Genomic DNA, 19,283 nt, shown 5'->3' on the forward strand with positions numbered 1-19,283 from the left:
ACGTACGTGGACGACGTCAGGGCGGGGTCGTGTGGCGTCTTCCCCTGGCGCGCAGATGTGCTGCTGCTGCTGCAAAAAAATTTGGATCCAATCTGCCGCCTGGGGATATTTTAAGTTAAGGAATCTGCGGCTAGACAACATCTCCACCAGATACATCGTTACCTAAGGTAAGTAACTCTTACTTCTTGACTGTGCAATGAGTCATGTTTTCACTGGATGGCTATCCAGTGTTTGAGCATTTCCAGAAGAGGCTTATTTCAGCCTATAAAGCACATAAACCCCCATAGTCTCGTCTCTGGTGGTTTCGTATACGCGAAAGACTCAGTACTGAAGTGTCTGTGTGAACTTCAGAGCTGTTAGCTGCATCCACAATGTAGAGACTAGGTTCCTTTCCTTTCAGGGCAAACTCATAGTGCCATACATGCTGCTGGTCATGATTTCACCCACTAGTACAAAATTAAGTCTAAGTAGGGTGTGCACTCTTTGCCATGTCTTCTCTGTGCCCCTAGGCTGGCTGCTGTTTCTTCTCTAAGTTTTTTTCTTTTTATTGAGGTCTCCCATTCCTGCATATGACACACATAGTTTGTGGTTTCCTGATACATAAATACAATATTGCTTATGATGCTGTAACAGTGCACAATCAAAACTCAACCGCATTTGCCAAAGATTACGTAAATGCATTAGCATGTGCATTATCTGTCTAATAGAGACTTTTGGCATAATGTGTAACAGACAGTGGTGTACTAGTTGGGCCTAATGGTACTTAGCAATGCCATGTTAAATTGGCATTGTGAAGGCTAGCAGTGATATAAAAAACATTTCCCACTAAAGATCTTAAACGAGTCTAATTTTATTGTAAAATAGTTGTCCTCCAAATTCGTTTGTGTCCCCATCACCCTTCCCCTCCTCTTCCCATGCTGTCTCTCACCCGCCCCGTCCTCACTATCTGTCTACTTCCCTTGCTCCAGACCCCCTCCCCTGAATCTCTCACCTTGCCTGCTTTTCCCCTTACGTATTTGTGCTTATTGTTTATCTTGACCTTACATGTAACTGTTGCTATGCTCTAAGAACTGTGTAACCTTTGTAATGATGTAATCTGTAACTATGATCTGATGCTCATGTAAAGCGCTCTGATACCTCCGGGTCTAGCCAGCGCTATATAAAACTTTAAAAATTAAATTAAATGAAATTATTTTTTATTTCCCAATTGTGCTTAAAATGCATATTTTGTTCCTAACATTACCCAAAGTTCTGTATGAAGAACCCGCCAGATGTTTACAAAATCATTTGTAAAAGTATAATTTTGAGCATTACCACATGAAAATATTGACCTATGTATCATGTAAATTGTTTTTTTTATTATTTACTCTTTGATTTCGTTTTTCCAAAGTACATGATAAGTTGTTTGTTTTCTCATGTCGGTATTGAATTTGTAATCATTTGTTCCTAAATCTGTGATCTTCAGTAATTTTTATTGGATATACCTGGAAGTGTGTACAGCCTCACCTTCAATTCAGTTGAAAGATGTTTAGATAAAATATTTTTTGCTTTTTCACAGGTAGACATGGTCAAGGTTAATCTGGAAGTTATCAAGCCATGGATAACTAAGCGAATTACTGAAATTCTGGGATTCGAAGATGATGTGTTAATTGAATTTATCTTCAACCAGCTAGAAGTAAAGGTAATACATTTGAAGCAGATGGTAAATGTGAAAGTGTAGCACCTTGCCTGTAATGTTTTCAGTGTTAACTTTCATATATGAAAGATCTGTCATTCTATTACAATGCTTAATCGAATACAATTTACAATGCAAAGAAAATAATTTAAGAAAGTTTAGTGAGGGTGCAAAGTTTCTCAAAATGCACAGGTGAGAAATAGGAATTGTTGTTTTAATCTTGCTGATACATGTTAGCTAATTTGGCAGCAATTTTCTAATGATGATGTGATTTATGATTTAAAAGGCCTGAACCAAAATGGAAGGTATTCCATGCGTCTGAAGTATAGCACCATCACCCTATTAGGTCACGGCAGAGTGCGTGTCCAATGTCGCTCTGACCCAGCTCTTGATGATGCAGTGTGTGGTTTGGAGGTGAGTTGTGTAAAGTGGCCAAACAAAACTTTAATGCAACCTAACAGCACTCGGGCAAAGCTTTACACTGCTCTTAAAATGCACAATTAAAAATGTTTTTGTGTGAAGCATATGGGTTGATTGAAAAATGATAGCTACTTAAATCATTTTTTTTAAAACACAAAAATGGTTTGTACTCAAAGAATACTAAATTGTGGGTTTGGGCATTAAAGAGATCCTTTTTTAAAATAAATCATTGAAGATCCATATCTACGTTAATTTGTGAAATATGGTGTAGAACAATTCTAAGGATCATGTTGCACTCTTGAAATATTTATTTTTAAACAATTCACACAGTGTACCAAAGGAACTGCTTTTACATTGAAAATGTTTTAGCAGAACAACATCATTTGAATTTTGCAAAGAAAATTATTTTTTGCTAGTTGTAAGGTTATTCGATTTCAAATTAAATAAGGCTTTGGATAGATTGCTGTAATTATGGGATGGGGTGTGTTTTAACTTGTTTGGATGGCTTACACTGAAGTATATATATATCTTCGATGTATTCTGGTGAATACAGATTTGAAGCATGAGGCAGGGAATTCTCCATACACTAAGCATGAATTAAAAGCTTAGACATTATCTTTAAAAACCGTTTTGTAGTTGTGTACTCATGATTAATTGTTCGTCTTTTGCAATTTAGATAAATGATATAACATTAAACTCGAGGTGGTTGAGTTGCAGTAGGGAGTCGGAAGCAAGCCAAGGGAACAACTTTCTCTACAGGGGACTTGGCGATATCAAAACCCCTTCCCCAAGGTTTCGAGAAGAAGCGGACGTCATCTGAAATCTGTACTTTGTGCTGTTGTGCTGTGCCTTTCTATGGACATTGTTTATTTGTCCGAGAACTTAAAACCTATAAAGCCAATTATTCTGAGACTTTCAAGCTTTTAACCGTTTGTGGACAGTTCCTATTGGCAATCTTATCTCCATAGTTGTGTGGTAATTATCTTACCAAGTGTTAATCCTTGCAGGATTTGAACTCTAGTATTTGGTGAAGTATTGAGCATGCATGCAAAGCCTATGGTTGTACTCTCATGAGGTACTTTTGATATTAAATAATTGTTTACTAATTTATGTTAAAGTTTTCAAGTCATCAGATTGTGTTTGCTTGCAGGCATTACTATGGGTTTATGATAGATTTGGGCCTACAAATCTAATCAAAATTTAGACTCTTGGTCTTCTAATCAACAGTGTCACTGTCCAGGACATATCCACAAAGGACTAACTGGTCCCTTGATATACAGTGGATAGGATAACTACCTTTGATTGAACGTTAGTGCATCTTAGTTAGCGTAGAGCAGCCTAAAACCTCATCGGTAGCCATTATGAACTATGTTGTCATTGAGCAGTGCCATTTAGGGGTTCTAAGTGACCTTTGTGTCTTCCTGTTATGTTTCTTTCAGAATCCAGATTCAAAAATGATGCAAATAAACCTTACTGGGTTTTTAAATGGTAAGAATGCCAGAGAATTCATGGGAGAGCTTTGGCCGCTTCTTTTGAGTGCTCAAGAAAACATTGCTGGCATACCCACTGCTTTTCTGGAACTGAAGAAAGAGGAAATTAAACAGAGACAGGTTAGTTCTCATACTTATTAAGGAAATATCTGTCCATCACATAAAGGGTGTCTTGAAGGCTTTTTGAATTTCACAATTATTACTGATTCTGCCATTATCTGTAAATTATTCTGCTATTTTCACCTTGTGAAAGGAACTAAATGAGTACATGGCACTTCCTATCACCCCTCCCTGCACTTGTGGTGCCCCCCATTCTCTTGTTTTGAGAGTGGATTTAAACGTGGAGTAACAAAGTATCCTTGATGCCTCCTGTGGGACTTGCTCTTTGCTAACTACACCTGTTGTGGATCTGGACGGTCATGTGATATATTGTCTAGAATGAAACAGGTCAGAGCTGATGTGTAGTAAGATAACCTGACCAAAGATGGTGTATTGTATTGCATAAAATGCATTCAGTTATATTGTAAAGCATTAATAAGAATAGGGGGGCTTTATTTGTACCTTGTATTTGTTAATTATATCATTTGAATTTGTGATGGTTTGGTCTCTAGCAAGAGGTCCTCCCTCTATTTGAAATCTTTTGAGTGATATCAACCCGACAAGCTAGACTTAGGAAAAGACACAGTTAATTTTGACCTCTTTTTTTATACAAAAACGTTATGTTGCCCCTTGCCCTCCCACGCCATTTTTTTCCTCATATATATATATATATATATATATATATATATATATATATATATATATATAATGAAGAAAACATGAACAACTAATTTAGATCTCGGCATACAGGTTACTCTGTCACAACGGTGATGGACATTCCATCCGCTGAAATGTAATTCCCATAGAAAATAATGGAATTTATATTTCTACGGCCGGGATATTAGTCCGCCAAGATCTGAATCAGGCCCCAGTTTTAGGAAACACGAATGTATACTGCACACATTTTCTTCTTCCACAAATTTCATTACTAAGGGTCACTGACAAAAGGATTTGTCATGAAGCTTTGGATCATTACGTTTTTGTGGGCGAGAAGGCCATCTAGTTACAGGGGGATTGCTTCAAATATTGCTTGCAGTGTGTTGGAAGGGTGTTCGGCAAAGGCAGGCTCTAAAGTTGGATGTTTTGCCGGCATCATATTATGACTATTCTGTATGCAGGCCTAGTCTGAAAATCAAACCCTGTGCAAATGCTTTGAAATTCTGTTCCCTAACATCAGAAACAATCACCCAACCTGCCTTAAATACATCTTTTCTGCCTAAAACCAGACCCCCCTCCCTTACCACCCCCAAAGAAAAGGTATTGTGGCGTGACCCAGTATGATCTCCTGATACCTCTGTGATATCTTACTTTCTTTTGTGGTAGTATGGTTCAACTGTAAGGCTTATCAGTGGGTAGTGTTAAGTGTTTGTTGTACACACTCAGGTAAGATATAATGTCACACACTCAGACTGAATCTAGACCAATGGTTTGTATAAAAGTTGTTTCTGTGTTATTTTTATCACTAGAACCAAGATTCACTTAGTAGCAGGTAAGTGATACTTTCATTACAATAATACTTTTCAAGATAGTGCTTAATGGTTTTGTAGGAGCATACAAGTGACTTTGCAGTCAAGAAAATCGGTTGTAAGCTCTTACACTTGAAATTACATTGGGTTACTTTCTCGTTACTTTGTAGTTGCTTTTTAGGTCTTGCTGAAGCCATCCTATTAGGGATGCTTTGGCAAGATTAAAGTAAGGGCTTTCAAAACGTGCACCCAAAGTGCGGATCGGGTACAGTGCATGTGAGCACAACCACGCGCATTGTGCAGAGCTTCCTTTTGCCACCAGACACTCCGCCTCTACTGTCACATGCATTCAGCTCACCAGGCTTCACACCCCCTCACCCCCCATATGCTCGCCCTTCCTTTGAGCTCCGCCGCGAGTTCTCACAGGCTCCTCTCCGCTCCCTTCCTTTAATGGCCCTCTCCCTCCCCCAGCACAGAGCGTGCGTCGCATGTTTAATGCATCCCCTGCCAAGTGTCAGGATTCCCACTCCTGCTTAGTTTTGATGCTCCCCTTGCCTCCTGCACCCTACTCGTCCTGTCCTTTTATTTCACTTTTTCAGATTCTTATGCATTCGTTTCTTTCTGTTTCCTACATTTCTTTTCCTCCTAATTTCTCACTTTTCTGTGTTTCTTTCTTTCTGGATCAAAGGCTGATGACGAAAAACATGACCCACTCTTCATAAATGAGCGCAGGTACCCATCGCCTGCAACCCCCGGCATAAGCACTGTGTAAAGCGTCTTACTTCTCTCTTAATGTTATTTCCTTTTTTCGGTTTTGCCTGGCGAAAAGATGCGCTCTGCGCATCTTTTTCGCGCAGGCGAAAACCTGATGAGAACTGTAGTGGGGTTTGGGTCGGCCCTCGTCATTTATTGGCTGGCTCCATAAATGGAGCCTAGCCATTGGACGAGGGGCCTGTCCGTCAATGCCGGACCAGATTCGGGGGCGTTCCCGACATTCTTTGGCTTTTGCCGACGTCACGCGACGTCAGCCGAAAGCCGGGAACGCCCCCCGAATCTGGTCCGGCATTGCCGGCACTTCTGCGTCTCTCCACCCTGGCCTCGCAATGGCGTGCCTTTCCCGCCCCCTTTCCCGCTGGAAGCTGTGCCGCTGCCCCGGCTCTGTTTCCCGCCTTCCTGCCGCGGCATTTTCAAACCGCTGAACGCCGGAGTCCTCTGGGAGCCGAGAAGGGAGGAGAAGCGGCCTGCTATGCTCCTCCAGGCCGCGGCACCGAGTGGCTCGGGATCAGTTGCAACGGAGATCGGCAGGAGCGCTGGACCGCGAGAAGCCGCCTGATCCGCTGCGCACAGTAAGTAGGGCTTTGAGGGTGCCAGCCACCCCTGGTTACTTCCTCTTGCCACACTGCCACAGCGTGTTTTAGCATCCATGGCTTCCACGGGGTGTACTGCTGCCACGAAAACTCCCACATTTGAGCACTGGGTACCGTTAGAGGACTTGTGGGCACATGATCCAGGCTTTTGTGGTGCTTCCTCGTGACACAGGTCAGAGAGAGGTTGAAAGAAACCGGTAGATGGGAAGGGAGCATGAGCAGCTAGTGTCGTAAGGCACATTACTGTGCAGCACCTACTTCCGCTGGCACAGCCTGCCCCTCCTTCTGGTATCATTTTCAGACAAAGGAAACTCTTCAGCCTTCTGCTGATTATATTAAATGTTGTGCGGGCATTGCGAATATTCCGGCCCATCAGTCATCTACCCATTACAGAACATCCCTATCTGTCCTTAAAATCTATTGGGCACACAGAGACAGTGTTCAGAAATGTCTTTATTTACCTTCGCCTCAGAGTCTCTCAGCCTTCATCCTTGTGGAATCTCTGACGTGCAGTGATGTCAGTCTGGGCGGCAGGCCTGGACAAGACTCCCACAGGCAGGCCATTCCCAAAGGCACCTTTTCAGAGCCTGAAGGCTACTAGGATTTTAACAAAATGTGTCGACTGCTCTTTATTCCAGTTTATTTTTCCATCCACCTCAAATCTTTAGTTCCTGCAGGTTAGATCACGCATTTCCCCCATTATGTGCTCTTCTGTCTGTTCGCAAGTTGTTTCCTCTGCTTGCGTACTCGGTGTTTTGTTTGTTTTCCAATGCTGGTGAAAGGCGAGTGGCTCGTAATTATACTGCTGGAACCATCTTTCTCAGTAGTGACAGACAAAACATTACCACATTCTTTCCTTGGCGGACTTTATTCCTCTCCCCTTCTCTTTTTTCGTCCCTTATGTGGCTGCCCCATTATTCCTATGTTTAACAAAAATGCGTCACAACTGGAGCAGCTCACAGGATTCCCGAGCTGTGTGATAGTAACTGGCTCACGTCGCTGCCACTGGTCTGGGCTCACAACTCCTTGTAAATCCGTATTTGTAAAGCGCGAACTACACACCTTTAAGGGTCTCTAGGCGCTGGGGAGGGGGGGGGGGGGGGGGGCGGGCGTCGTGGAAATCAAGTGAGCTAGTGCCCAGAGTCACATGGTGCTGAGCTGAGCTGCCGCTGGAGCCGGGGATCGAACCATGAACACTGTGCTCCGAAGTCAGCTTCCCTGGCCGCTGCACCACACCACTCCACCTCCTTGGGTTGTTCTGTCGGTGCCCCCCGACGTGGTGCTGTCGATGGCCCCTCTGCTGGCCATTGGCACCGGTGTGCCTTTGTTGTTTTCAAGCATGGCCCTTTAACCAATATAATGACTCTATCTTAGCCTACCCTGTCCCTCCTTTATTAAATGTTGCTCGAGCAGCCGAATCCCTTTCTAATTATAATAAAATGTTTGTCCTGTTTAATCTCGTAAATAACCTCTTTGGTTTAAATTTCCTGGGAAATGTAAGCAATTTTGCGTTTTGTAAATAAAATACTACCTAACTATGCTGTTTACAGAATAACCAAACTAGATGAATTGTGATGCAACTGTGATCTGTGTGTGTGTGTGGGGGGGCTCTGTGTGTGTGTTTGTGTGTGTCATTTGCGAGAGATAAAGCTAGTGGCATTGTAAATGACAATGCCATTTATTTATGTTAAAAAAAACATAAATAAAAATAATGTCAAGAGCAATGCCAATAGCTCTAACTTTAACAAAGGCAAAACCATTGCATTGTAAATGCTTGTTTTTCCTGCCTGGTACCTCCCTGCTTCCTTGTACTAGATTTCTGTCTCCTCTTGTGCCATGCAGTCTACAATGGGCCCTCTCTACCGTGGACGGAAGTCTGTTGTCCCTTTATGTCCGCGGTCCCGGGATTCACAGCTGTGCATTCAGTCACGTGGTCTGGTCACGGCTGTCTGCATTAAGATGCATGGATTGAGACGGTACCCAGCAATGGATACACGAAAGGCAACCGCAATGCCTTGTGGGAGATTTTATCAGGTGGTTAAGTTACTTACCTATGCAACACAAGATGAACTGCGTCGCTCTCTCTCTACGGCACGATTTATTTGATGCAACTACAACATAAGGCTGGTCTCCAGAGCACTATATCATTCTATTACGACAATGTAGTACTATACGCTGTGGTACTGTATTAATATAGTAATAACATATTATTGTATTGCTGTGAAACACAAATTAAGTCATGTAGTATTGCTTCAATTTAGTTAATTAGGTCGAAGGATTCAGATAAGTTACATTTAGAAAATTCTTTGAGTAGTGGACACTAGTAAAGGTGGTAGTTTAACTTGTAGTAGATGGCTTTCAAATTGTATTTATTTCAAGCTCTGGTTGCTTTTTGACTTCACCCAGAGCGTAATAAAGCATTGCAATTACCGGTTAACTCCAGTTCTTCCTTCTTTCCATGCATTCTCTTTCTGTTGCATCCATATTTTGCTGAAATGCGCCACTGCATATTTCACACATCAGCTCCCTCTTTTTTTTTTTTTGCAGAGTTTTATATAGCGCGAACTAGACCCGAACCGAATCGGGTATCAGAGCGCTTTACATATTTTCCAGTTACGTTACATGAGGACACACTTTCATTTTAGGCACGGGGAGATTAAGTGATTTGCCCAGAATCACAGGAGGTTTTGGCGTCGTTACCGAGACTCAAACCCAGATCCCCAGGTCCGAGGTCGAGCGCCCTAGCCGTTAGGCCAACTCCTCTCCTCCTCTCTTCTTCATCACGGTCTGGTCACTTGATCCTTTTTCAGACTCTTACCTGTGTCACCCCTTCACTATGCCCTCGCACACACACAAAGACTAACAACACGTGCAACAGACTCGCGCTCTGTCACACAATCTAACATCGCTCTGAGAGGCCAATAATTGCATGAACATGCAATCTGCACCCCTTCATGAAACACCCCCTTTTTTTGCCTCGCTTAATGGGGGCCTTTGAACACCCACTCATGACCTGACATCTATAGGTTCCGTTCAGTGCATGCTCTGTGGAAGAGTCATGCATAGCATAAAAAACCTACAGAAACAAAACATCTGTAAATTGTAAAGAATCTGAGTGACTGCAAGAGGAAGTAAACAATGTCAAATGGAAAGAGGGACTTACTTCCCTGATGGAATGGGTTGCCCTAAGGGTCGTGAATGTATTGATAAACGACCCGTGTTCTGGAGTGTACTATTAATGGCGCATTTCGCTGTGAAGTTCAATCGGTGTGGGCAAAGACGTTTTAAGTCTAAGATGCAAACAGCCACGAAAAGACTCTGAAATATTGAAACTGTTGCATATCAAGCAACTAACAGGTACTTAAGTAGCCAGCTGACGCACTTTTTAATTCAACATTCAATGCTCTTTTTCAAACGCGAAGTTGTCTAAGCAAAACAATATTGTAATCGTTCAACAAAAATATAATTTTTTATTCTTTTATAAATCTAATGGTAGCAGATTCAAGATGTGACTATATTTTTTTGCGAATTGAGTACTTATTAGCACAATGTAGAATTGCGTAACGCAGAACAATTGTGTGAAATCGTATATCATACACCGGAAATTTAGACTAATTAAAACACTTCATGCAAAAGGTCAGTCTGATGAATAAATCATTTCACTGAGTAATGAATTGTAATTCGATTACAGAAGGAACAGCAGAGGAGAGTAGGATAAACAAACTCTCTTCACCCCTCTCTCTCTACACCCCTCTCTCTCTACACCCCTCTCTCTCTACACCCCTCTCTCTCTACACCCCTCTCTCTCTACACCCCTCTCTCTCTACACACCCCTCTCTCTCTACACCCCTCTCTCTCTACACCCCTCTCTCTCTACACCCCTCTCTCTCTACACCCCTCTCTCTCTACACCCCTCTCTCTCTACACCCCTCTCTCAACACACCCCTCTCTACACACCCCTCTCTACACCCCCCTCTCTACACCCCCCTCTCTACACCCCCCTCTCTACACCCCCCTCTACACCCCCCTCTACACCCCCCTCTACACACCCCCCTCTCTACACCCCCCTCTCTACACCCCCCTCTCTACACCCCCCTCTCTACACCCCCCTCTCTACACCCCCCTCTCTACACCCCCCTCTCTACACCCCCTCTCTACACCCCCCCTCTCTACACCCCCTCTCTACACCCCCCCTCTCTACACCCCCTCTCTCTACACCCCCCTCTCTACACCCCCCTCTTTACACCCCCCTCTTTACACCCCCCTCTTTACACCCCCCTCTTTACACCCCCCTCTTTACACCCCCCTCTCTACACCCCCCTCTCTACACCCCCCTCTCTACACCCCCCTCTCTACACCCCCCTCTCTACACCCCCCTCTCTCTACACCCCCCTCTCTCTACACCCCCCTCTCTCTACACCCCCTCTCTCTACACCCCCCTCTCTCTCCACCCCCCTCTCTCTCCACCCCCTCGCTCTCCACCCCTCGCTCTCTCCACCCCTCGCTCTCTCCACCCCTCGCTCTCTCCACACCTCGCTCTCTCCACCCCTCGCTCTCTCCACCCCTCGCTCTCTCCACCCCTCGCTCTCTCCACCCCTCGCTCTCTCCACCCCTCGCTCTCTCCACCCCTCGCTCTCTCCACCCCTCGCTCTCTCCACCCCTCGCTCTCTCCACCCCTCGCTCTCTCCACCCCTCGCTCTCTCCACCCCTCGCTCTCTCCACCCCTCGCTCTCTCCACCCCTCGCTCGCTCCACCCCTCGCTCGCTCCACCCCTCGCTCGCTCCACCCCTCGCTCGCTCCACCCCTCGCTCGCTCCACCCCTCGCTCGCTCCACCCCTCGCTCGCTCCACCCCTCGCTCGCTCCACCCCTCGCTCTCTCCACCCCTCGCTCGCTCCACCCCTCGCTCTCTCCACCCCTCGCTCTCTCCACCCCTCGCTCTCTCCACCCCTCGCTCTCTCCACCCCTCGCTCTCTCCACCCCTCGCTCTCTCCACCCCCGCTCTCTCCACCCCTCGCTCTCTCCACCCCTCGCTCTCTCCACCCCTCGCTCTCGCCACCCCTCGCTCTCTCCACCCCTCGCTCTCTCCACCCCTCGCTCTCTCCACCCCTCGCTCTCTCCACCCCTCGCTCTCTCCACCCCTCGCTCTCTCCACCCCTCGCTCTCTCCACCCCTCGCTCTCTCCACCCCTCGCTCTCTCCACCCCTCGCTCTCTCCACCCCTCGCTCTCTCCACCCCTCGCTCTCTCCACCCCTCGCTCTCTCCACCCCTCGCTCTCTCCACCCCTCGCTCTCTCCACCCCTCGCTCTCTCCACCCCTCGCTCTCTCCACCCCTCGCTCTCTCCACCCCTCGCTCTCTCCACCCCTCGCTCTCTCCACCCCTCGCTCTCTCCACCCCTCGCTCTCTCCACCCCTCGCTCTCTCCACCCCTCGCTCTCTCCACCCCTCGCTCTCTCCACCCCTCGCTCTCTCCACCCCTCGCTCTCTCCACCCCTCGCTCTCTCCACCCCTCGCTCTCTCCACCCCTCGCTCTCTCCACCCCTCGCTCTCTCCACCCCTCGCTCTCTCCACCCCTCGCTCTCTCCACCCCTCGCTCTCTCCACCCCTCGCTCTCTCCACCCCCCTCGCTCTCTCCACCCCCCTCGCTCTCTCCACCCCCCTCGCTCTCTCCACCCCCCTCGCTCTCTCCACCCCCCTCGCTCTCTCCACCCCCCTCGCTCTCTCCACCCCCCTCGCTCTCTCCACCCCCCTCGCTCTCTCCACCCCCCTCGCTCTCTCCACCCCCCTCGCTCTCTCCACACCCCTCGCTCTCTCCACACCCCTCGCTCTCTCCACACCCCTCTCTCTCCACACCCCTCTCTCTCTTGCTCTCCACACCCCTCTCTCTCTTGCTCTCCACACCCCTCTCTCTCTTGCTCTCCACACCCCTCTCTCTCTTGCTCTCCACACCCCTCTCTCTCTTGCTCTCCACCCCCCTCTCTCTCTTGCTCTCCACCCCCCTCTCTCTCTTGCTCTCCACCCCCTCTCTCTACACACCCCTCTCTCTACACACCCCTCTCTCTACACACCCCTCTCTCTACACACCCCTCTCTAAACCCATCTCTCTCATTTATTTATTTATGCGTTTTTAAATAGCGCGGACTTTACCCGAAGGTGTCAGAGAGCTTCACAATAGGAACAGAACTGATACATGAGAACATTACAAGTGAACAAATTACAAAAGCAAACGTTACATTACATGAGGCAAAAGTGACAATCGTGAGCAAACAAAATACAAGAGGTAGTAAACGGTGCATTACAGGAGGAAAAAGTCACATGTATGCAGGTCACAAAAGCGTACAAAGTACAAGTAGAGGTTTAATACTGCAATAAATGGAGGACACTCCAACACTAGAACAAACGTTACGTAGGCAATGGTGGCACTTGTGCAAGTATCGAAAGCAAACAAAATGTGAGAGGTAGCAAACAGTGTGTTACAAGAGAAAAGTGACGTGTGCATGTTACAAAAGAGTACCAAACACAGGTAAAAGGGTAATACTGCAATAAATGGCAGACTCTCAAACCACAAGAACACACTGGGAAGGCACTTCCATAGTTATGGAGAATAGAAATTTTCTATACTAAAGTCTTCCTTCAGATAGTAGAGAGGGCATGAGTTAACTTTGGAAGTGTCTTTGAAGGAGGAGAACTTTGAGGTCAGTTTTGAAGGCCTGGGAGGAGGTGGTGGTTCGGAGCTGAGGCAGAAGTTGCCTGAAAAGGATTGGGCCATCGATCTTTCCTTCTTGAAAGTGGGAGGTTCAAGCAGTAGATTTTCCTCATTTCGTGATGGTCTAGAGCCTCCAGAGAGTTTCAGTTTATTCGCCAGGTAGCGAGGAGAGGAAGAGTGCAAGTCTTTGTGGGTAATGCAGGCAGTCTTGTAGATAGTGCTTGCCTCGATGGGAAGCCAGCGGAGGGTGGATAAACAGGAGTGTTATGTGGTCGCTTCTTTTGGCCCCATAAATGAAACTAGCTGTTGAATGGAGAACAGACTTAAGGGGGGACAGGTGGGATTTGGGTAGGCCAGTAAGAAGAGAATTGCAGTAGTCCAGTCTGGAGAGGACCAGCGATTGTACCAGGGTTTTAAGGTCCTGCTCCGGGAAGAAGCGACGAATCCCCCAAAGAAGGGGCAGTTGGTATCGAGCAGACTTTGCAGTTGAATTAATGTGGGAGAGTAGATTGAGCTTTGTGTCACGTATGACACCAAGGGATTTTGCGCTGTCGACAATGATGGATTGATTGTTCAGTAGATTCATCTGGTCCATCCATGATTGAACCGGGGGAGGAGAAAGTGAGGAGGAGGAGGAGGAGGAATTCAGTTTTGGAGGGATTCAGAATCAGTTGATGTGTTGACATCCAGTTTTGAATGGAGTCCAGAGTAGAGCTTAGGACGGAGAGATCGTGAGTGGAGGCAACCTTGAGGTAGATTTGAGTGTCGTCTGCGTAGAGATGATAGTGGAACCTGGATTTACTTAGGAGATTTCTCAGTGGTTCCAAATAGAGATTGAACAATGTGGGTGTAAGTATAGAGCCTTGGGGAACACCTTGACCCACCGCCAAAGGAGATGAAAGACTGTCCGCTATTTTGATCATTTGGGATCTATCAGAGAGGAAGGAAGCAAACCATTTAAGCACGGTGCCCTCCATGCCCATTCTCTGTTGAAGAGTGTTGAGTAGGGTGTTGTGATTGACAGTGTCAAAGGCTGCAGAAAGGTCAAGAAGAATTACAAGACCCACCCGAATCGAGTATCCGCAGCGCGTCATCAATCACTTGCAGCAGGGCTGTTTCAGTGCTGCAGTTTTGGATGAAGCCGGACTGAAAATTGACAAGAAGATCATTGTCCTTGATATGACGAGAGAGTTGTTTCGCAACACATCTTTATGTGATCTTTGCAAGAAAGGGTAGGTTAGTGATGGGGCGGAAGTTGTTGAGGTCATTCGCATCAGCAGTGGGTTTTTTAAGCAGAGGGGTGACCTGCCCAGTTTTGAAGGGAACAGGAAGGGAACCTTGACAGAGGGAGAGGTTGACCAGAGTGGTCCAATAGGGAAGAGAATGGATATAGAAGTCAGCACTAGGGATGGGGGTCAAGAGAATGGTTGGAGGGCTTTGTTTCGAGGATGAACTTGAGGAGGACATCTTCAGAGATGGGGGCGAAGTTCTGCCAAATGGCTAGTGATTTGCGCTCCTCTGGAGGGGTAGGATGGGCGACCTGATCCACAAGTGATTTCACTTTTTCGTCAAAGAATACAGCGAAATCCGCAGCTATCTACAAGACTGCCTGTATCACCCACAAAACCCTGCACTCCTCTTCTCCTCGCTACCTGGCAAATAAACTGAAACTCTCTGGAGGCTCTAGACCATCACTAAATGCGGAAAATCTACTGCTTGAACCTCCTGCTTTCAAGAAGGAAAGATCGATGGCCCAATCCTTTTCAGGCAACGCGATGAGAATCTGAAACTCCCTTCCGCCTCAACTCCAGACCACCTCCTCCCCCCAGGCCTTCAAAACGGACCTCAAAGTTCTCCTCCTCCAAAGACACCTCCAAAAGTAATTCACACCCTCTCTATTATCTGAAGGAAGACCTCCCATTACTGAAAATTCTATTCTCCATGACTATGGAAGTGCCTTCCCAGTGTGTTCTTGTGGTTGGAGTGTTTGCCATTTATTGCAGTATTATCCTTGTACCTGTGTTTGGTACTCTTTTGTAACATGCACACGCCACTTTTCTCTTGTAACACACTGTTTGCTACCTCTCACATTTTGTTTGCTTTTGATACTTGCACAAGTGCCACCATTGCCTACGTAATGTTTGTACTTGTGACTGAGTGTCTAGCATATATTGCAGTATTATACCTCTAAGGCAATAGACACACTCGATGGGTCCAAGCCCCCAGGGCTCAGTGGTCTCACAGGGACATTTTACAAGACATATAAGCATTTGCTTACTTTGCATCTTCTGGAGATGTATGCCGTAGCTCTGGACTTGGGAGCCCTCCCAACAAAACTACGGGAAGCAGTAATCACAATGCTATTGAAACCCGGTGTGGAACCTCATCTGTGCACCTCATATTGTGTGCTCTCGTTACTTGACCTTGCTAATAAAATCCTGGGCAAGGTAGTTGCTTCAAGACTGTCTCTACTGATGGACCATATCATATCTTTGGCTTTGTCTTACGCAGGCTCACCTCCGTAAATCTGCGTACTATTTTTGTTGTGCTAAATACAATTTCCTCCAACGTTCCGGCAGCAGTAGTCCTATTGGATGCCAAAAGGGCATTAGATTTCTTGGTTGGCCTTCCTCAAAGCGGCACTGACTAAACTAGGAATGCCCGCAGTTACATTGCTCTCATAAAGCTGTTGTACTCAAACCCCACTGCGTGCTTGAAGGTCAATGCATCCCTCACCTGCTCCTTGCTTTTTATCATTGCTGTGGACCCTCTAATCTACTACCTCCAGGAGAAATACCTCCATTGCGGCCTACTTTCTGCTCCGGCCCTCTGTTGGTTTTGACGTATGCAGATGATATCCTGCTTTCCCCGTACACATCTGCCCCCCTCTCTGGTACGTGAAATCATTCAATTTAGAGGCCTCTCAGATCTCCTTATCAACTGCTCCTAGTCTGAACTTTTTCCTCTTACCAACAGCACAACACCAGTGCCTCTAGAATACCCTTGATTTTGTGTGTAGGCGCCACAAAACACCTAGGAATTATCTTGCATCGGTAGAAGGAGCAGATTATCGGTCTTGACTATGGCCATGCTGGTGTCTTAAACTAACACAGATTGAATGAAGGCTCAAACTACCTACTCGTCTCTACTCACTTCCCACCGCTGACATTAGTCTCTTTCCATCAGTATCCATGATAGCTAATCTCTAGACTGCATCAAGCATGTATCTCCATTAAGCTAGCTCAGGAAGAAAGGGTTAGAGCAGCCTGGGAACATGACCTGGGACAACCAATACCTGACGAGTTGATGCTACTGCTGCACCCAGACAAAGCTTATGTTCGAGGCATGTGGGCTGCCGAATTCATATCTGTGCATAGATCGCCGCCTAGTGTTCGGTCCGGATGATTGCACATTGTTGTCCTGGGAGAGTCTTCGAAGTATCACGAGATAGGTGGCTCCTCCCCTGGACTACAGTGCGCATGGGCATCCTCTCCATCCTTAGATTGTTTTTTTCCGCCATTGGGTTCGAATGTGATTTCCAACTCGGAGTTTGGAATCGATAAAAAACTTTTCTAAAAGGCCAAAAGGCCTTCGGGGTCGTCGGTATTGTTATCCGATCGGTAACGACTACTTTCTTCGGTTGTTTTATACTCCAATCGTCGAATCGGGCCGCGGGCCTTTTCGACACCAAGGGCCAATCGTCGATGGAACGAAGTCCATTCAAAAGATGCCCCAATTGTAACTCAAAATTCCCACACATAGACAAAACACCCTGTGTGTAACAAGTGTTTATCTCCTGAACACCATGAATCCGACTACTTAGCTTGTGCGCAGTTCCGTTCAAAGAAAACACTTCGAGTTCGACGAGCAGCGAGGCAGACAATGCAGAAGCCAGCGCCTGACCCGGAGAACATCTTTGAAGACGACGAAGAGGTCGTCGAAGCTGAGGACTCAGACCAGCAGTCGGAGCAGGGTTCGGAACATGACTCCAACTACTACGTCGACGAAGAAGACGACATCGTCGAGGTAGGGGACGACGATCCAGGCATCGGAGCCGGCGAGGACACGGGGCCAACCGTGAGTACGGAGCCCAGTAGATTCACTGATACGCTTCCGAAGGCTCAGGTCGAGGCATCGCCGGAAGGCCTTAGCCAAGATATAAACATCGATTCTATAGCCCCGCAATCCAGCCCGGCTAAGAACATACAGCAAGAGCCATCGGTGCAACATTACCATTCCCTGGTAATATCGAAACCGAAAGTTACAGAAGCAAAAACAAAACCGAAACTTATAGAGTTCCCACTCTTCGGACCAAAAGGTGCGGTTCCATCGGCGCCGACCAAACACAAAATGGCCGTCTAGGTAGCTGGGTTGCATATCAGGGCTGTCGAGCCAAGAGCCAGTACGCCCAAAGACATGCCTAAACTGAAAGCCGTTGAACCGACGAGATCCATGTCGACGCCAGGCAACACAAACAAAGGACTCCAGCGGAAGACGGTTGTCGAACCGAGACAACAAGGTGACAAACCAAAGACGGTGCCGATGGGGACACTCGAGCCGAAGGCAAAAATCGAGCCCAAGGGGGCGTTCGAGTCGAGGCAAAACATCGCTCCAAAGCAACAGACTCCAAAGAAGACACAAGGCCACAAAGTGGTTATCGAACAAACAAAGACTATCGGGTCGATAACACTCCCGGCACCGAAAAAGGTCATACAGCCTAAAAAGACTGTTTAAGCACAAAAGACCCTCGGACCGATAAAATTCGGACTTCCGATGCACATATGCCAAAAAACGGTCGAACCAACAACGGACATCGAACCGACACACACAAGAAAGGCGATAACGGGGAAAAGGGCTCAAACGCATGAAGAGCAAGAGCCCTCCACAGAGGAGCAGACCAAACTGTATGTGGACCCAGATACTGGCAAACTTACCGTACTGAAAAGGAAAGTCAGACCAGACACTTCTGCTGAAACCTACCGCATTCCACTCAAAAAGAAAAGAGACTCTGCTATATCTCCAACTCTCTTTGAGCCCATCAGCACACATGTGCAAGAACTTATACATATTCTCCCACACGCACGGAGGAGGATGTGGAATATGAGGATAATGAACTGTATAATTATCCAGTGGACGATGACCAGGACAACCAAACTGAACCGTGGTCTAGTCATGTAGATCCTGTGGACTCACAGACCATGCAAGATACTGCTGCATACTCTGTTAAAACTTCTCCTACAGAGGACACAGCTGCTTTCAATGCATTGATCGAAAGAGCAGCATACAACCACCACGTGGAAATGCATGCAGACCCCATTGAGGAGGATTTCCTCTTCGACACTTTCAACACTTCTGAAAGATCGGTGAAAACATTGCCAATGCTAAAAGGGGTGCTTAAACACGCAGGGGACATATTTAAGGAACCAACCAGGGCAAGAGTCATTAACCCTAGGATTGAAAAGAAATATAGGCCAGCACCAGTGGACCCTACATACATTAAGGGACAGCTGCCATTAGACTCTTTGGTAGTATCCAATGCACGTAAACGTGCTAATTCTCAAACAACGGGCGAAGCTCAACCTCCAGACAAGGAGTCTAAAGTTTTTGAGGCTTCAGGCAAAAGGGTAGCTGCCCAAGCAGCTAACATATGGAGAATCTCTAACACACAAGCCCTGTTAGCCAGGTATGACGGGGCACACTACGACATACTTGAGCACCTTCTCCAGCATCTACCTGACCTTTATAAAGAACAGGCAGAGTTCCTAATACAGGAGGGAAAGTTAATATCTAACGCCTCCATCAAGTGTGCGTTAGACGCAGCTGACACAGCAGCCAGGGCTATCAATACCAGTGTAATGCTCAGAAGACATGTGTGGCTACGCATCTTTGGGTTCAAAAATGAGGTTCAGACGACTTGACTTAATCAGCCAGTCAACCCTGATTATTTGTTTGGCCCTAATGTGGACACAATATTAGACAAAATGAAGAAGGATACCGAGACAGCAAAGTCTATGGGAGCCTTGCAGTCACAACAATACAGAGGTGGCTCCTTTCGTCGCTCC

General features: G+C 46.6%; 1 protein-coding gene across 3 annotated transcripts in view; it reads left to right on the forward strand.

The window, feature by feature from the left end:
- Positions 1-19,283, forward strand: part of SRRM1 (serine and arginine repetitive matrix 1) — an 836,097-nt gene that overhangs the window by 84,117 nt on the left and 732,697 nt on the right. For 2 of the 3 annotated variants that reach the window (XM_078681268.1, XM_078681269.1), the window contains exons 3-4: positions 1,559-1,681; positions 3,535-3,705. In XM_078681268.1, coding sequence (XP_078537394.1) covers positions 1,559-1,681; positions 3,535-3,705 — 294 coding nt within the window. Of the gene's footprint in view, positions 1-1,558; positions 1,682-2,932; positions 3,071-3,534; positions 3,706-19,283 lie in introns of those variants that run through there. The other variant, XM_078681270.1, reaches the window with a different exon arrangement.

This window comes from Lissotriton helveticus, chromosome 3_1 (genome assembly GCF_964261635.1).
Source record: "Lissotriton helveticus chromosome 3_1, aLisHel1.1, whole genome shotgun sequence".
NCBI lineage: Eukaryota > Metazoa > Chordata > Amphibia > Caudata > Salamandridae > Lissotriton > Lissotriton helveticus.